The sequence below is a fragment of the Brassica oleracea genome, chromosome C8 (assembly GCF_000695525.1).
Source record: "Brassica oleracea var. oleracea cultivar TO1000 chromosome C8, BOL, whole genome shotgun sequence".
NCBI classification, from domain to species: Eukaryota; Viridiplantae; Streptophyta; class Magnoliopsida; order Brassicales; family Brassicaceae; genus Brassica; species Brassica oleracea.
This window is the reverse complement of record NC_027755.1, coordinates 19,027,558-19,045,163: the sequence shown is the minus strand read 5'-3', so window position 1 is coordinate 19,045,163 and position 17,606 is coordinate 19,027,558. Positions and strand designations below refer to the sequence as shown.

At 38.9% G+C, this 17,606-nt stretch overlaps 6 protein-coding genes across 8 annotated transcripts; 4 read left to right on the top strand and 2 right to left on the bottom strand.

The window, feature by feature from the left end:
- Positions 1-740: 740 nt before the first annotated feature.
- On the bottom strand, positions 741-2,622 carry LOC106309783 (universal stress protein A-like protein). The gene is made up of 5 exons (XM_013746915.1): positions 2,354-2,622; positions 2,182-2,285; positions 1,960-2,078; positions 1,235-1,329; positions 741-1,009 (listed from the first exon to the last, which is right to left on the bottom strand). The coding sequence occupies exons 1-4, from the start codon at positions 2,553-2,555 to the stop codon at positions 1,239-1,241; spliced, it is 516 nt and encodes a 171-aa protein (XP_013602369.1). The 5' UTR covers positions 2,556-2,622; the 3' UTR covers positions 741-1,009; positions 1,235-1,238.
- A 109-nt stretch (positions 2,623-2,731) lies between these two features.
- LOC106312249 (probable ubiquitin-like-specific protease 2B) lies at positions 2,732-8,944 on the top strand. Of its 3 annotated transcripts, none has more exons than XM_013749693.1 (16): positions 2,732-2,985; positions 3,274-3,728; positions 3,822-3,903; positions 4,013-4,050; positions 4,553-4,750; positions 4,867-4,942; positions 5,184-5,292; positions 5,584-5,640; positions 5,838-5,969; positions 6,193-6,393; positions 6,476-6,531; positions 6,606-6,699; positions 6,980-7,070; positions 7,222-7,341; positions 7,496-7,933; positions 8,009-8,944. In XM_013749693.1, exons 1-16 carry the CDS (start codon positions 2,847-2,849, stop codon positions 8,819-8,821), a joined length of 3,099 nt encoding a protein of 1,032 aa, XP_013605147.1. In that variant the 5' UTR covers positions 2,732-2,846; the 3' UTR covers positions 8,822-8,944. The 3 variants fall into 3 exon arrangements, with proteins under 3 accessions (XP_013605147.1, XP_013605148.1, XP_013605145.1); XM_013749694.1 differs by having other exon boundaries at positions 3,822-3,912; positions 7,496-7,918; XM_013749691.1 differs by having other exon boundaries at positions 3,822-3,912.
- Positions 8,945-9,213: 269 nt separating this feature from the next.
- LOC106309560 (double-stranded RNA-binding protein 1-like) lies at positions 9,214-10,876 on the top strand. The gene is made up of 3 exons (XM_013746610.1): positions 9,214-9,330; positions 9,785-10,047; positions 10,203-10,876. Exons 1-3 carry the CDS (start codon positions 9,306-9,308, stop codon positions 10,746-10,748), a joined length of 834 nt encoding a protein of 277 aa, XP_013602064.1. The 5' UTR covers positions 9,214-9,305; the 3' UTR covers positions 10,749-10,876.
- A 287-nt stretch (positions 10,877-11,163) lies between these two features.
- On the top strand, positions 11,164-12,243 carry LOC106307875 (60S ribosomal protein L21-1-like). Its single transcript, XM_013744958.1, has 2 exons — positions 11,164-11,452; positions 11,791-12,243. Exons 1-2 carry the CDS (start codon positions 11,216-11,218, stop codon positions 12,046-12,048), a joined length of 495 nt encoding a protein of 164 aa, XP_013600412.1. The 5' UTR covers positions 11,164-11,215; the 3' UTR covers positions 12,049-12,243.
- A 367-nt stretch (positions 12,244-12,610) lies between these two features.
- LOC106311726 (KH domain-containing protein At1g09660/At1g09670) lies at positions 12,611-15,028 on the top strand. Its single transcript, XM_013748996.1, has 8 exons — positions 12,611-12,787; positions 12,885-13,025; positions 13,290-13,375; positions 13,468-13,592; positions 13,698-13,835; positions 13,914-14,030; positions 14,396-14,539; positions 14,616-15,028. Exons 2-8 carry the CDS (start codon positions 12,895-12,897, stop codon positions 14,769-14,771), a joined length of 897 nt encoding a protein of 298 aa, XP_013604450.1. The 5' UTR covers positions 12,611-12,787; positions 12,885-12,894; the 3' UTR covers positions 14,772-15,028.
- A 13-nt stretch (positions 15,029-15,041) lies between these two features.
- Positions 15,042-16,215, bottom strand: LOC106311727. The gene is made up of 2 exons (XM_013748997.1): positions 15,975-16,215; positions 15,042-15,425 (listed from the first exon to the last, which is right to left on the bottom strand). The coding sequence occupies exons 1-2, from the start codon at positions 16,063-16,065 to the stop codon at positions 15,187-15,189; spliced, it is 330 nt and encodes a 109-aa protein (XP_013604451.1). The 5' UTR covers positions 16,066-16,215; the 3' UTR covers positions 15,042-15,186.
- Positions 16,216-17,606: the final 1,391 nt, after the last annotated feature.

The window sequence follows — 17,606 nt, the reverse complement described above, 5'->3', positions numbered from 1 at the left end:
AAAATGAAGAAGGATGCAAAAATTGTTATCAAATCTTTATTATTCATAATCATTAATTGACATATATATGTAAATCATATTAGGTTATTCTGTAGCTTTTATTTAAGGAAAGAATACACATTTCTTATATTTTAGGTTAATATAATGTTCTCTAGTGTTATATAATTATGGAATAATGTGACACCATTAGATTAAACTATACTTTATATTAGATGTTCTAGAATTCTTTGAAATGGAATTTAGAAGGCATTTAGAATGTCACCTAGGATTTGAGATTTTTTTTAATTAATACAAAATTAAGGTTCTAATTTTTCAAATGCTTCTCAATTAATATATAGGGGATTTACATAGAGATCCTCAGATCCAATAATGTTTCCTGTCAATTTGCAAAATAGCCTTTACTTTCTTGAGTGACAATTTTCTACGAAATCAAACTTGCTACCCAAGCATTAGCAAAACCTCATGATCACAAGGCCTTTGATTTGTCAGGTCTAATTGGGGAGCTAATGGAAAGCTTTGCAGCAGCTTACAGGAGAATCCGATGTATATATTATTGCATAATCGCTTTAGAAGAGGAAAGAGAGAAAGATGATGATCGTGCTTTCGTTCACGAGGTGGTAACAAAGATGGCCGAAGCAGTACCTTTTTTGTTATAATCAGCTTCATGTTAGCTCTATACTGGCGTTTAAACAGTTAGCTCTGTAACTGTTCCTCAAAATGATTGATGCGACAGCAACTCATCATTTAACTTCACCATATATTAATATATAGAAACGATGAATATGAATACAACAACACTTTTACCAAAAAAAAAAAATTATGAATACAACACATATTCTGAGCCTGAGACTGATGATCCAACCAATGTTTCAGTAGCTCTTATTAATTTTACACTTTCACACCAATGCATTAACATGTAAAAGCACCTGGATTCTTTGCTTTGCTTCCATAGCTCCACAAACTTACAAAGATGGGTTTGATATCCCTTTTGCATAAGCACACATATCTCCTGAGAAATGAAGATGATTGGATAACTCGGTTAGAAAGACTCTAGACAGAATTTGACATTGATAAAATCTTGAGATATTAAGTTGTAAAGGACAAACTATTGAGAAGCCCTTCTAAAGATTATGGAAAAGTATTAAGTTGGTTTGGAAATAAACATTTGAGCATGTGGTGTGATCAATCGAATGTAAATGTTTGACCTAATTTTCAAGAAGGTAAACGAGTTTACCTGATTATTCAGGAGAATCCTCCTTGGGTTTAATTATCACAACAGGACAGTGAGCGTGGTTGGTGCAGTAGCTGCTTACACTTCCCAGAAACATCCTGGTTAAGGGGAAAAAAGAATCTGGATTCAACACGTGCATTTGCTCCACTAAATAAGATTTAGCGTATTAAGGAAAAACATCAATATGAATCATTGAATCTTAAACGGGAAAAATACTCCAGAAGCAGTAATTGATGGATGAGCAGAGAAATGGCTGCTCTTAAGTACAGGTTAACTGCCTTAACCATGTCAGAGAAATTATACTTAACATTACTCATTTCTTCTGCTAACTGGAGGGGATAAATTCAGAAAACATAGCAGTTCCATATCTATATCCCACATGTTATCAAGCAAAAAAATCTTGAAAGGATGCACTGTTTCTCTCAACACTCATACTTACTTAAAGAGTTTTCTTGCATCACAGATCAAACATGTTGCAAAAGATATACTATAACCTCTCTAAACAAACACCAATAGCAACTTCAAGGATTTTTCTCAAGCCTAGCTTAAACCAATCTCTTGTTCTAACTATTGGAGCAAAAAGCTGTTTCATTTCTCAAGCCAACACAGATTCTAGTTCATACACAAACCAAGATCAAACGCCTTGAATTATGATTTGTAGCTTTCATCAGTTCACCAAAACACACAAAGGCAAGATACTAGTGTGGAATAAGAAGAGATTAATATACCTCTTAATGGGGCCATAAGCACGAGAACCCAAGACAAGCAAATCAGCGTTCAAATTCTCAACAGTCTCGCAGATCTTATCCTTGGGATCTCCAACAACCACTTGCGTTTTCACATTCACCTGAGAGTAAATCATCACATCTTCCTCATCAATCATCACCTCCAGATTCTAATCAATCAAAAGCAAATCGCTACTAGATCTTAAGAGTCAAGACACTACTCACCGATCTATCAGCATAGATTTGACGAGCGTGTTCGAGTATCGCATCGGTGATCCTCTTCTGGTGCTGCTCGATCGCAGCGGCGAACGCAGGAACCTCCACACCACCTTCATCCAAAATCTTCCAGAGTCAATTCAACAAACAGATCATAAACTTAGTAGTAACGAGACTTAACTGGGACCACCGAAAGGGATGGTGCCGGGGCTAACGCCTGCGGTGATAGAAGGCGAAGGCTGGACATGGAGGACGACGAACGATGAATCGGGAGAAGACGGTGAGAGCTTGAGGTTGTCCAGAGCCCACTTTAGAGCTTCCATGCTCACCTCGCTTCCATCTACAGCCACGACGATGCAAGTCAAGCTTCCCGAGACATCCATGAGTACTTCTTCAAATTCTCTCTCTAGACGCAGTTTCAGTTTTGTGATTCAATGATGGCGTCCACGTCACCACTATTTAAAAATTCACGGCGGAGAAGAAGGGTAGAACTGTCATTTACTAGCTGAAATATAATTATTGATATAAATTGAGTAAAGTGACACACGCGCGTGGAGTTCAGACGCGCTAGCATTCGTTGGTGACTTGTTTTCGTTTTGGCGTCTCTCCTCTCTCACTCGACCCCTCGATTCCCGATTGCCGTCTCGCTGATTTCCGGCGAGATTCTCCGAGCGATGAAGAAAAAAATTGATGTCTTCGATTTCAACGAAGAGGACGAGCTCGCCGAGTCCGCTTCTGGAAAGCTATTGGAAAAATTCGCAAACCCTAGCTCGTCCATTTCTCCGGCTCTACAATGCCGACGCATCCAAAGCTGTGAGTCTCTGCTCTTATTCTTCTTCTTCCTCCTTTAACTCCACACGGTGATAGTTCTAGCGGAAGCTTAGCTGAGAATTTTTCAAAATCTATTTTAAAATTTCGCACCTCTATCGTACAATTGAGTGAACATTGCTTCGTTTCTTGAGCATGTATGAGTTAGTGATGCTAAATGCTGCTCTGATTAGAATTTTTTTGGTTAGTTATATAATGATTTGCACTGTTTCTCCAGAATTTTTACACGTTTGCATCATATAAAGGCTTATGAACATTGTTAATTACTGTCAGCTTGCCAGGAGGAATCTGCTCTTAAAGAAGTTGAAGGCGCGAGCTGTGCAGAGGCTGCTACTGATGTAGTCGATCGTCATTGTGAAGATGCTCCTGCTTTAGCAACAGAACCTGATGATCCAACCAGAGACCATTTGACCGAAAAAGATGTAGATCATGGATTGGTGTTTGGTTTGAATACCGAAGACCGTGGAAAAGAAGCAGATGTAGAGGACGATAATCAGAGATTGATGTTTGGTTTGAATACTGAAGACCGTGAAAAAGAAGCAGATGTAGAACACGATAATCAGGGATTGATGTTTGGTTTGGATACTGAAGACCTCATGAAAGAAACAGATGAAGATCATGGACTGGAAAGTTTTTCTTGTCAGCCAAGCGCAAAGAGTTTCTACGCCGAAACTTCGTCTTATAGTCAACCCCAGCTTAACTCACCATTTTCGGATTCCTCATCCAGTGTATGTAAATCTGTCTTGTATTGCTTTATTTTTTGTATACGAGAAAGCCTTCAAAAATTTTAGCTTGTGTTTGTAACCTCTTTACATGTGCAGGAGGATCGAAATGATATGATGTCAGCTATTGATGAAAGCTTGAGTGATCAATCCGCGTTGAGTGAAGCTTCTGATTCAGAAGGTGATGAAGGTACATCTTAAAGGCTTTTTGTTATATTTCCTTATATGTATGCTTTGATGTCCTCCTATGTTTAACTAGATATTGATTTCAATGTTATATGCGCTGAAAGATTGGATGGCTGAACACTGCTTCGATGGCATGGAAAAGGTAATGAGTTTTCTTGTTTTTTAACCAATGGCTTTAAATCTTCCGCAAGAATTTTTTAGCCTTTATATGCATGAGTCGGGCTTCTTTGTTTGTTCATTCTCTGGAATGGTCTTGGAGATGGCTTCTCTTCCCCCGCCACTTTTTGACGACTTTCACTTTCAACCCGATGAACCGCCTAACGGAAAGAGGTCCCTAATAGGAGAGAAAAAAATTCCAATATAATTTAGATTGTAGTGTATACATGAAAATAATGCAACCTGCTTTCTTTAGCCTAATTATTTCGCACTCTGTTGTTTGTGAGCTTAAAAATTTCATGTCAACGCTTATAATTTTAAGACTTGGAATATGGGTATTCCTCTGAGCAACATTTCTGATGGGACGGTTTGATAGTTTATACATCTGGATATATTTTTAGATTACACTACAGTAAGGTTTCTTTTAATTGTGCCTGAATGTTCAAAGTAAGAGTTACAATTGTCAAGTAACACTTTCCACTTGGCAGATCGACAGAAACACGGCTGTTATCATGATTCCAGAGTATGTTGTGCTTAAGGATATGCCTTGTACTGCGTCTCTGGTAATCTTTTCGTGCAATGGAATCAAAATAAAGAGCTACCCTGATAATAGTGAAGAAGGGCCATTCTGTTGTGAATTTGGAGTTGAAGACATAGTTAGTATTCAATACAATTGGTACCAAAATGTGAGTTTTTCATTTATGGTGTGCTTCCAGTTTGAAAGATACGTGATGGGCTCACTTTCTATTTTGCACATATGAACCTCTATCAGTTTTACAATTTTTGCTGGTCGCTTTCATAGGTTGGAGTGATTATTCTCAGAATTCGAGTTTTATTAAAGGATGAAAAATGCCATGAAGATAGGCAACACTCCACCGGTATGCTCACTTACTCGGTTATCGTATGTAAGCTATGTGGGTTTATCACAGAATGTTTGCCTGCAACTAGATATCTTGTTAAAATCGTATATACAACTAGTTACAGAACCAAGATTCATAAAAGAAATTTTTATCAACTTTTATTTCAGCAAAAATCGAACAGTGGCTTTTAAAGCCTCAGCTCTTTCCAACACTAAAGGATCCCTCTTCTAACTTTTATACTGCTTCGTGTGGTTTCCAGACATTGAGGAGTTAAAGTTTGCAGTTAAAGATCACAATTGGCCTGAGAAGCAACAACAAATTAACTCGCTGCATGTGAAATACCCGGCTGTATGGAGTGCTGACCTCGAGTAAGCTTCTAATATTACGGAACGCTAATTGGAACACATTCTTTTTGCCACTTTCATTTCAAAATTTTGATTGCATGCTGTGATGACAAGAAATTTTATTTGCTGCATAACTACGAGTACGAGTCATTTGGTTAGAACCGTATGAGGGAGAAAACCTTAAGTCACTAGCAAATTGGACCAAATATTAGGAGAAGGGCACTGGACTCATATTTGGTTTTAGTTACATTCTGAGTCCTTTGGAGACTTATTGTTCCAACTTCCAAGTCATCCATAACTATTTCTTTATTGTAGTGAGGACGTGGAAGTATCAGGGGACAACTTGCATCAACGGAAGCGTTATTTTCCACGGTAAGAGTGATCTATAGGAGCTGTATTTTATTCTTTTATAACAAGACGCTGTCTTCTGTTCTGCTTTTGAGGTAAAAATTTCCAAAGTACGTCGCTACTTATATTCTATTGCTCTCTGAAGTAGATAACTGAAAGAATTTAAACCACTGAGAGGTGGCATTTCATATTGAACTGCGACTTTTATGTTGTCTTTTCAGCTTTGATGAACCATTTGAGGATGTTGTCTATCCAAAGGGAGATCCAGATGCTGTTTCCGTTTGCAAAAGAGATGTTGAGCTCTTGCAGCCAGAGACATTTGTGAATGACACAATCATTGACTTCTATATTAAGTAAGTTCTTCTCTCTGATGGAATGTTGACAGATAGCATAGGCTCTGACATGCGTTGTAGTGTCTATTTGGGTTTGTGTTAAATTACTTTCATCACACAGTTGAATCTCTTAGTTGATGGTCTCAATATAATACACAATTTTACTATTGTAGTCTTCCTGAATTCTTCTTGTGATGCTAACCTTAATTATTGACAGCTTAGTGTATTATTCTATTATTCCCAGTTATTTGAAGAATCAGATTCAAGCGGAGGAGAGACAGAGATTCCATTTCTTTAACAGCTTTTTCTTCCGTAAACTTGCTGATCTCGACAAAGATCCATCGAGTATAGCCGATGGAAAGGCTGCTTTTTTACGTGTCCGGAAGTGGACAAGGAAGGTGGACATGTTTGGGAAGGACTACATTTTTGTACCGGTGAATTTCAGGTACGAACATTTTTATGGCACTTCTATTTATGTTTGATGTGTATTGAGTTCCTGATCTGACACTGCTAAATGGTAATGACAGTCTTCACTGGAGTTTGATAATCATATGTCATCCTGGTGAAGTGGCTAATTGTACAGGTAATGGCACATGTTACTTTATTTATTACTATTTCATTATCATTCAGCATATTATATTATGTTGGATTCTGCAGATCTAGACTTGGATGACTCCCCAAAAGTTCCATGTATTTTACATATGGATTCTATAAAAGGGAGCCACGCAGGGCTTAAGAATCTAGTCCAAAGGTATGTTAGCTCCCTTCCTGCCATACTTCAGTTTCGTCATTTAATCTCGGTCTCTTCCTCTTTTGACAGCATTGCATATAAGTCATTTATTTACGTTTCTCCCTTGCCCAACGAAATGATAATTTTTTTTTTTTGTTTGATGTTGTCTTTACCTTATTCGTTGAAGAAAATGTTGTAGCTCCATTCTCTGATCCTTATGAGTAAAGTGTGGAACTATTTTCATGCTCAAGTTTTTAGCTGGGTAGTGCAAGTTGCTAACAAAAGCATTTTGCTGATTTAGTTACTTGTGCGAGGAGTGGAAGGAAAGGCATAAGGAGACATCGGATGATATTTCTTCCAGATTCATGAATTTGCGGTTTGTCTCCCTTGAGGTCTGGCCTCTAGTCTTTAAATATTTTGCCTCGAGGCCCTTTTATACGTTCTTCATCTCTTGTGAAACCGCTTTTCCTGTGATATAATAGAAGTTTTTGCGCTGTTAATGATTTAGTTTATGTGATTTCTGACTTGCTCTTTCTATTTCAGTTGCCACAGCAGGAGAACTCATTCGACTGTGGCCTCTTTCTACTGCACTATTTGGAGCTATTTCTTGCTGAAGCTCCCCAGAATTTCAGTCCTTTCAAGATATACAATGCTTCCAACTTTGTAAGTCTATGCTCTAATTGTTACCTCTCATGTATCGGATCGAAAGAGTCAGAACATATAGTCTCTAAATGGAGCTGAACTAAGAACAGCTGGATTTGCATTTTTCAGTCTCTTTTTTTGTTTGCTGATCATGCTTTTTCTCTGTTTTTTCCAGCTTTATCTAAACTGGTTCCCTCCCGCGGAAGCCTCACTGAAGCGTACTCTGATCGAGAAGTTAATTTTTGAACTCCTTGAAAACCGTTCACGGGAAGTGATTAATGAACAGGACCAGTCCTGCGAAAGTCCAGTGCCCGTCAATAACAATACGGGCATCGAGGTTCTCTCTGGGAGATGCACCCCCTTGATAGACTTTAACGGGAATATGACGCAGACGCAAGAAGAACAAGGAATTGAAATGACTCTGCTTGAAAGATCTTCCATGAGGGACATGCAAGCTGTTAATGATTCCGGTATGGTTCTAAGGGATTTATTCGATGCAGGAGCCAACAACACAGGATCATTACTTGGACAACTACAACAAACACTCGAGGAACCATCTTCGTTTTATCATCTTAGTAACAACTCATTGGCAACAGAGGTACTAAATAATTATGTAAGCTAATGATCCATACTCCTGATTTTCAAACATACAAATTTTAATTTTCTTATTTGCCTCTGTTTTGGGCAGCAAGTAGAGATGGAAAGTGGTGAACAGTTTATGTGTCTGAACTCTGGAGAGGGCGCCAACTTTCAACGAATCACTGGAACTGCATCTCCGAGAGCATCTGCCTTCTCTTCATTGAACCTAAGTATGATGCCGGTGCAGAAGGAAGGTGTGGCTGATTCCTTATCTAATGATTCAGAAGATATTGGTATCATAGAAGACATCCCAATGGAAAATATTAATGAAGGAGAAACCGGTGAGAGTCCATCAAGAGAGACGGTCTCTTTATTTTCTGCAACCCTGGGTGCTATCACTGACCACAACACTGAGAATGAAGAACTCCCATCTACTCCAGCCGAGCCTGTGGTTGCATCGAGTCAAGATGGCAGAGAGGAGGAGAAGCAATTGGAGAATGATGTTGGAATTGAGGAGAAGACGAGTGAAGATCTTAAAATGGGAGACAAGACGAGTTGTGATCTTGGAATTGAGGACAAGACGAGTGAAGATCTTGTAATTGAGGATAAGACGGGTGAAGATCTTGTAATTAAGGACAAGACGAATGAAGCTCCTGGGATTGGAGACAAGACGAGTGAAGCTCTTGGAATTGAGGACAAGAATAATGAAGATCCTGCAATTGAGGACAAGACGAGTGAAGTTCCTGGGATTGTGGACAAGATCAGTAAAGATCTTGGAATTGAGGAGAAGACGAGCGAAGATGTTGGGGATGGTTACGATCAAAAAGAGAAGGAGCCAATGGAAGAAGAAGAAGAGAAGCGAGCTGCAAAACGGCCAAGGCTGTCTTCCACAGGAGAACTCGAGGAGATGGAGATAAATTGATAACTTTGTCTTCGGTCTTTGAGTAGCTAGAAGGGTTAATATCAACCAACACGTTGTAGGAAATGTTTATAGCGATGTAGGACTCTTTTCTTTAAAAGAACTGAAAAATATATTTCATCAGTATGATCAAAACAAAATCACATTCTCTATTTTTGCCTACTGACTGCTGAGTGTCATTTGCTTTCTGTTTTCCTTTCTGTATAAAAACAACCCTCATCAATCTTCGCTCAAGTCAGTCAATCTAATTACACTAATCACTAATTATGGAAACATGCAAAGGATTATCTTAAGCACATAAAGCCCAAGTAAAGTGATATAACTCAATAAAGGCCCAATTAAATGGCCCAACATTGTGACAAAGCGCTTAAATAATCAATATCTCGCTCGGCTTTTCTCCCAGCATCACTGGAGTTGCCGACTAGTGAGCATCTTTCTCGCTCCTCTCTTCTCCTCGGTGCCCAATTAAAACATTCTTCTCAACAAGATGACCGCGAATGAAGTTCCCTCTGGTGATAATTCTCTTCTTCTACGGGCTTACCTTCTGGGTTTTGTCAATTTTCATGCTTTTTCAGTTCCTGTTCGATTACTTTCTTCCGGAAAATTAGTTTGCAGTTTTGATTAGTTAAAATTAGTTTGAACTTTACCCTTTTGAGATGATGTTATGGAAGCTAGGTTGCAACTTATATAATGTAATAATTGTCTCTGCAATGGTTATAGTTCTCGTTTGAGAAAGTCTTCACCTTTATGATATTCTTTTACATTTGCAAATTGAATACTCCCTGCATTGCTTTTAAATCATTATAGTTTTCTTGGTGAAAATTCTTCACCTTTCTGCTTGCCTTTACCTTTGCAATTGAGTTTTATTTGTAACTTATTATTACTCTTTCCATAACACTTCATTTGCTCTCCTGGTTTTGAATAACTGCTACTTATATATTGGTCTTGCTTTTTTCCTACTCTCAGGTGTTTCAAATTGCTATGTATTCAAAAGCCGGTTGCAGGAATATGCTCAGAAGTACAAGCTCCCAACGCCTATATACGAGACTGTCAAAGAAGGCCCTTCCCACAAATCTTTGTTTCAGTCCACAGTTATAGTCGATGGTGTCAGATATGATTCTTTACCTGGATTCTTCAACCGTAAGGCTGCAGAGCAATCAGCTGCTGAGGTTGCTCTCCAAGAACTGTCTAAGTCCACCGAGCTAGGCCAATGTGTTTCACTACCTGTTGTACGCACCTCCTCTTTCTTATATTGTTGATTCAAATCAAGTGTCAGTGGTTTGGTTGTGAGTTGTAGCTTTGCCAGCTCAGCAACAGACCTTGCAGTTAGTTTCTGTATGTTATGTGCATTTGGCTAACTTTTGAAATGGGCTTCTTAATGCAGCACGAGATGGGTCTATGCAAGAACCTTCTTCAAGAGTACGCTCAAAAGATGAACTACGCGATTCCACTCTATCAATGCCAAAAGAGCGAGACTCTCGGGAGAGCTCCACAGTTCACATGTACTGTAGAGATCGGAGGCATAAAGTACACAGGAGCCGCAACAAAAACCAAAAGAGAAGCTGAGATAAGCGCTGGAAGAACAGCTCTTATAGCGATCCAGACAGAATCCAAAATCGACCTTGCGAACAACCACAGCACTCAGCTCACTGTGCTTCCTTGCGAAAAGAAGACGGTGGAGGTAGCGAGTCCGGTGAAAGAAACCATCAAGACTCCAAAAGCAAGGAGGGCTCAATTCAAGAGGAAAGCTAAGAAAGGAAAACGCAAAGCAGCTGGCACCATCATCCCTCCTGAACCTACAGAGCATTGTCAAAACGATCAGCAGCCAGAGAATGTTGAGAAAGTGCTGAACATGGAGCCTTCTTCGTGCTTGAATGGGTTTAAGGAGGCTGCGTTTACGAGTGTGGAGACAGAAGCAAGCCAAGCATAAGTATGACTTTTGTGAGTGTGTGATTGTACTTGTTTATGTAGCCATTTTTTATTAACTTATAATTGGTCTGTTCAAGTATTAAGACACATGAGGTTGCCTTGGTTATGAACTGAAAGGTCTTGTCATCACTACAACCACACTACTCTCACTCTACAAGCCTTTAAGATTCCGATCTCAGGGCAACGCCATCTCGAGAGATGCTTCAGAACTCATCGTCTGGGTGTAAATTGAATTTTATGTTAGTTAGGAGCTAAACCGTAATCAATCAAAGAATACAGGGGTTTAAATTTAATTATTAAGAAACCTTCTTGGGCTCAAATGGGCATATATGCATATAAGCCCATCAGGCCCATTTACAGAAAAACCCTAATTTCAGGAACATATAAATTCTCACTGACTCAATTCATTTTGCTTCTTCGGCGATTTTAGGTTTTTAGTTTCGCATCAGACCAAAGAGGGAGAAAAAAATGCCGGCGGGACATGGAGTTCGTGCTAGGACAAGAGATCTGTTCGCGAGGGGGTTCAGGAAGAAGGGTACAATTCCATTGTCGACCTACCTCAGGACCTTCAAGGTCGGAGAATACGTGGATGTTAAAGTGAACGGTGCGATCCACAAGGGTATGCCTCACAAGTTCTACCATGGTCGTACCGGTCGTGTCTGGAACGTTACGAAACGTGCCGTCGGTGTCGAAGTCAACAAACAGGTCTGAACGAAGAACTCACATCTTTGTGTTATATTCTGCTACGTTAGAGTCTCTTACTGTTCTTGTCGTGTTTTCGACACACTGACAGAAGAAATATCTGTTGAATTAAGATTAGAGCTCGTAACATGCATTGTCTCTGATCAATAAGCCCTTTGTGCATTAAAATGATATGTTCTGGCTTCATGATTATTGCAATATGTCATTTGGTTTCATGCCTATGGCATTGCTCTAGATTGGTTAAAGTGAACAATACACTCGGTTTAGTGTTTAGTCTTTGGTTTAGCACCTCTAGTTATAAAATGATAACTGAAATATATGGTTTGGGTGGTGTGTTTCAGATTGGCAACAGGATCATTAAGAAGAGGCTTCATGTGCGTGTGGAGCACGTGCAGCAGTCAAGGTGCGCAGAGGAGTTCAAGCTGAGGATTAAGAAGAACGATGAGCTCAAGGCTGCAGCCAAAGCCAAAGGCGAGACAATAAGCACCAAGAGGCAACCTAAAGGACCCAAACCAGGATTCATGGTCGAAGGTATGACCTTGGAGACTGTCACTCCAATCCCTTACGATGTCGTCAACGATCTCAAGGGAGGCTATTAGTCTTCTACTTCTACTTTCTTCCCCCAGTGTTTTGCTCAGACTTTTTTGGCAGTTTCTTTTGCGAATTTGAGTGTTCTTCATGCGTTTTCGCTACAGTTATATTTTCTTTAAGGTTCAATCCAGACGCGATGAAACAGAAGTTCCGATCTCTATTTAATTGTTTCCATCAGTCAAAGTGCACACCTTATTTTATAATTCGAGGTATCATCTTATTACATTACGGTTTATGCCAACGCCTTCTGTTACATTATGCCACGGTTCATATCACATGTGTTAACCCACTGAACCATTAAATTGCGTATTTGAGTAATAACGCACACCTTAATTTCACATGTGTTAACTCATCGAACCGTTAAATTGCATCTGGTGAGTAACATGATCACTATGCTAGGATTATTATGTTTGGTCTGAGATATATTCTTAAGATTCATGTAGTAGATTGACACAGGCCCATAAATAAATCGCTGAAGGCCCAACTATGTGAAATGACGCAAGGGCCTTGACATTATACAAAGCCCATAGAAAAAATAACAGAATAAAATGAGAAAAATATATTAAAAAAAAAAAGCGGCGAGACTCTCTATCTCTCTCACAGTGCGTAGGGCTTTTGACTCCCTACTTCTTGCTTGCTTTGGCCACTCTACACAGTCCACACCTTCTTCTGACGGAGAAGAGAGAGTTTTCGTAACCTTGAGATCGGGGCCAGATCCTCCGACGCATCTTCTCCTCACTATCCCCGGTAGGCCACTACTCTCGCAATCTCTTACATTTCTCTCTGTTATATGTATATACTTTGTACAGTTCTGAACAATCTGAGCTTTGTGATGATTACACAGAGTGGTAGATATGATGGAATCGGGCGCTGGTTTCGCGGCGATGGAGGAGAGGATCCCGCCGGGGAGTTTCTTCCAGTTTCCTCTCTCTGGATTCCGTGCTTCTCCCAATCGATCTCCTTGTCCTCCCTCTGGTCGTGAGAGGTTATGCTTTCTCCTCTCCTTTAGAAGCTTCCTCGTTAACTTGTGTGAATCTGTGTGGATCACATTAGATTTAATTGGTTGTTGTGAACTTGTTGAGTTAGTAGAGTTGGTGGGTTTTGTTCTTTTGATTGGATGAGTGTTAAAAATGATTCCTTTAGGTTAAATGTATGCTGTGATTCACAATGAGTTGCCACTCAGTAGCTTGTACACAGCACTGCAGCATTCAATGGAACTTACGTTGACATTTCTGTAAAAATTATTCAGGTACGTGGCTGAGTTACTGCAAGAGAGACAAAAGCTGGCTCCTTTCTTGCAAGTTATGCCACATTGCTGCAGACTACTGAATCAAGGTGGGTTGTTTTCTTAATCAAGATGCCCTGATGTTCAAGTGTTGAACTTTCTTTTGTAATGTTTAACACTTTCATTGGTCGTCTTCTTGCAGAGATAAGGAGGGTTTCCAGTTTATCTGATGTTGATAGATATGACAATGGCAGTCCATTTAGGTCGCTTGGCCAGCCGACTAATGGGAAGATTGATTTAGACGGATGGTCCATGATGCCAGGAGAGGTAAGGCATCATATATCATACTTTTATTGAGTAATAATGGTACTGCTAAGAATTGTAAACTCAAAATTGGTTTTTGTTGTTATATTGATTGGTTGCTTTCTTCAGGAAAATTTTCATCTCCAGAGAGGTTCTCCATTTCGTGCTCCTCCTCCAGTGGGATGGGTTGGGATGCCAGGGCTCCATCCTCCACCCATTGTCAAAAGAATTATTAGGCTTGATGTGCCAGTTGACAAATTTCCAACCGTAAGTTAATTAATTTATATGCAAATATGGTAATTATCAGTGGGATGACCTTGAACTAAAAGCGTTGAACCTTGGCAGTATAACTTTGTTGGGAGGATTCTCGGGCCACGTGGGAACTCTCTGAAGAGAGTTGAGCAAGCAACACATTGTAGGGTGTTTATTAGAGGGCGAGGATCTGTGAAGGATACTGTCAAGGTATGCTTCCTTGTTTATTGATTCTCTCTAAATTATCCAATTTCATCACTGTTTAAATTGCAAGAGGTTGTGACTTCCTACAATTCAATAACTTGACTTTTTTCTCATATGTTAACTTGCCAAGATTCTCTATAGCCATGTATTGAATATTCTTGAATAAGTTTTCCACGCAGCCTTCTTTCACTATGGCAAGATCTTATTGAAGTTAGGATTCATTTTCTCATGCATTATTTTAACTTTCACTCATTTTCACATTTGAAGACATTTAAAATTTTAAAGCTTCTTTGTTTGTATGTCTCTTCTCCTACCTAATCTTTCATCCAATGTCAAGGCTCATCCATTTTGTCTTTATACTTCCCCTGCAGGAGGAGAAGCTCAAAGGCAAGCCAGGGTACGAGCATCTCTGCGAGCCACTACATATACTGATCGAAGCCGAGCTTCCGGAGGACATAGTACACTCTCGATTGGAACATGCAGTTCATTTCCTGGAGTCGCTCCTAATGCCAATGGTACATTCTTTTCAAAAAAAAATCCAAACATCTCTATCTTGTTTTTTAATCCAAACTTTTGTTTGCCTCTCTACAGGACGAATCAATGGACCACTACAAGAGGGAACAGCTGAAGGAGTTAGCGGTTCTGAATGGTACTCTGAGGGAAGAGAGTCCGAGCCTTAGCTTGAGCCCTTGTCTGAGTCCAAGCATGTCCCCTTTCAACAGCAAGCGTGCCAAGACTGGACAATAAAGATGTTTACCCGAGAGATTATCAAAGTTCAAATGACATGGTCGTGTGGGCAAAGAGAAAGAAAACGCTCTCTATGCAGTGCTCTTGTCTATCTACGAGGTGACAATGTTCTAATTAACGTTCGAGACTCTTCAATCAATTGTTTTTTTTTTCCTGTCATTAAGTTTATTCTTTATTTTGTTGAACATTTTTGTTGGCTAGCAGAGATGACCATTAACCACTGCGTAATAAACTTAATAAATGGTGTTTTTATGAAATGTAATCTCTCTCTGAATCATGTGACTTCAAACAATAATTTCATTTCGAGTCTTTTGGAGTTTGAATGAATCTATTTATCTTACATGTAAAAGAACATGCCAACACAAACAAATTTACCAAAAGGAATTGTGTTGACAAATTGTATGTTTTCGTTTTCTTAATCTCGAAGGCCTAATTCAACCTCCAGTTCATCATCTTCCTCAAAGAGCTTCAAGAGTCGAGCATACTGCTCGTCTCTTTTCTTCTTCTGCCATAGCTTGTATAGGAAGAAGGAGAACATAGCTACAGCCACTAATCCGACCAGTATGAGGATTACTTTTGTCCCTGTTTTGCTGGAAGAAGTGTGAGACTCTGCTTTAGCTCCTTTACTTGCATCCTTGGAATCACCAGATAGACCTGGACAAAGACAATAGATGCCATCTTGGCTTTTTAAACGAGGAGAAATAACTCCACACATAGAAAACAGAGAAGAACATCAAATGCAACAATCATTATAACATGAGCTACACATCAAAAAGATTATCACTTTACCAAATCATTACAGACATAATCTTTGCAGACAAGCTATTCAAATTAGCCATGATGGTAGTTACAAGAAAAAAGATAGATCCCTCCCAGAAAAGTAATAAACTTTGCGGACAAGCTATTTAGATTAGCAAAACCAAACACATGAGTTGAGCACTAAGATGTTCTCTTCACTAACATCATGTTAAAGTACAAAACTTTACTGTTTTAGTAAGTTCCTTAGTTGCTCAAGATCTACAAACACAGATGATACAGTTCTCTCTATCTCTATATGTTTCAATCCTAATCACGAAAGAGCAAAGACGTAACTTTACGCATAGATATAACACAGAACGAAATCTAGAAAGAGCTTCAGCTTAAAATCGACATAAATCTAAGGCCTTTGAGAACTGAATCAGATAGATCTGGAGAAAGACGAACCTAAGACGAAGTGCAGAGCAATTGAAACGAAGAATACAAGGCACCGCCATGAAAGACCATTAGCCGAGGTCTCTCTCATCTTTCTCTCCATATCTGTAATCCCTTACCTCTGCCTCTTTCGATCTCTCTACCGATGAGGCTTTGCTTGGACGCAAGGTGGAATCCAGCTTGTGCTGTAGCAAAGAACAGATTTTTGTGGTAAAAAGATTCAACTTTTTTTGATAATTTAGTAAAGAACAATTCATTTGTTTTGAGACCCACCTAAATAAATATGTTATTTAATACATCATCACTTTTTTTTCACTCTTTAATACCTCGTCTTTAATACCTAACTGATATTTGTTTTCATTTATTTTTATATAAATATTTTGTTTTCAATTCTAATTGATATATATATTATAATATATATATATATGTCTATCAATTTTTAAAACATAATAAATATACGGTATTTTTTTTCATTGAATAGATTATTTCAAACTTTTACATGTATTTGTATTTTCTTCTATATATATATATTTTCGGATTATTATTTCATTATTAAAATCATAACTATATATATATATATATAATAGTAAAATATTGTTTTATTGTCATATTCAAAAATATTGTAACATTTCACAAATTTAGAATGTTTTTAAAAAATTAAACTTTTTGCTTCATAGATTCATATTATCATATTATCGAGTAAATAATTAAATTTTTCGCTTCGTAATTAAATATTTTTCCCATTTTTAACTTTGAGGTTTTGTGTGTGTTTTTTCGTAACATTATAATAAAGATCCCTAAGCGCATTCTACTCGTCAAACCAGGTCAAAGAAATCACAAATGGGCGGGGAAAAGTCTTTCGTTGCGCTTGATTAAACCCAAACCCAAACCCAATAACTGACACGTAGGTGTCATGCCCGACCTTCAGACATGAAGCTTCACTTGTCTCCACGACCGTCGATTTAAAAATCATCAACGGCGAAGTATATCTCTACTTTTTTTATTGATGGTATAGCGAAAAGCACAAAACAGCTCGCCGATTAGGTTTCTCTGCAACTCATCTCCAACGTCTCTTATTCTTCTTCTTCACCCTCAGTCTCCTCTGTAAAAATGTTGGACAGCTATGGTTTTAGTTACGCAATCGTATGGTCCGAAGCTGATTTCAAGAAATTCGCGGCCACATACCATATTCTCCTGCAAGCGACTCTGTTTTTTCTGCTGGTGATTCTTCTCCGAGAGGGGAAACCTGAGATCATCGATTTGGCTAACTTTCAGATCTGGAAAGTAAGTTTCCGCTCGATGATGGGGCTCTTTGCTGCCATGAATGCGTCTACTTATCTCATGTTTCGCAATCTATATGGCTACTACGAGGCCAGTGATACGACTACTTCACACTTCAGGATCTTCGAAGAGGTGGCTATTTTCTTCGGGATCTTAACGTTGGTATGTTTCCTCATGAACCTGTTCGGATTCTGGGGTATTATATGTCTTCCAGTTACTCCTCCGTTTGTCTTTTTTGGTTTGGAATTTGCAAAGCTCTCTTGATTCTGATTAAGAAAGCATCTCAAAGTTATATGCACGGAGACGGATCTTGTCTGCTCACAATCTTGGAGTTTGGTGGTGTGTGGAGTCGGTCGATTTAAT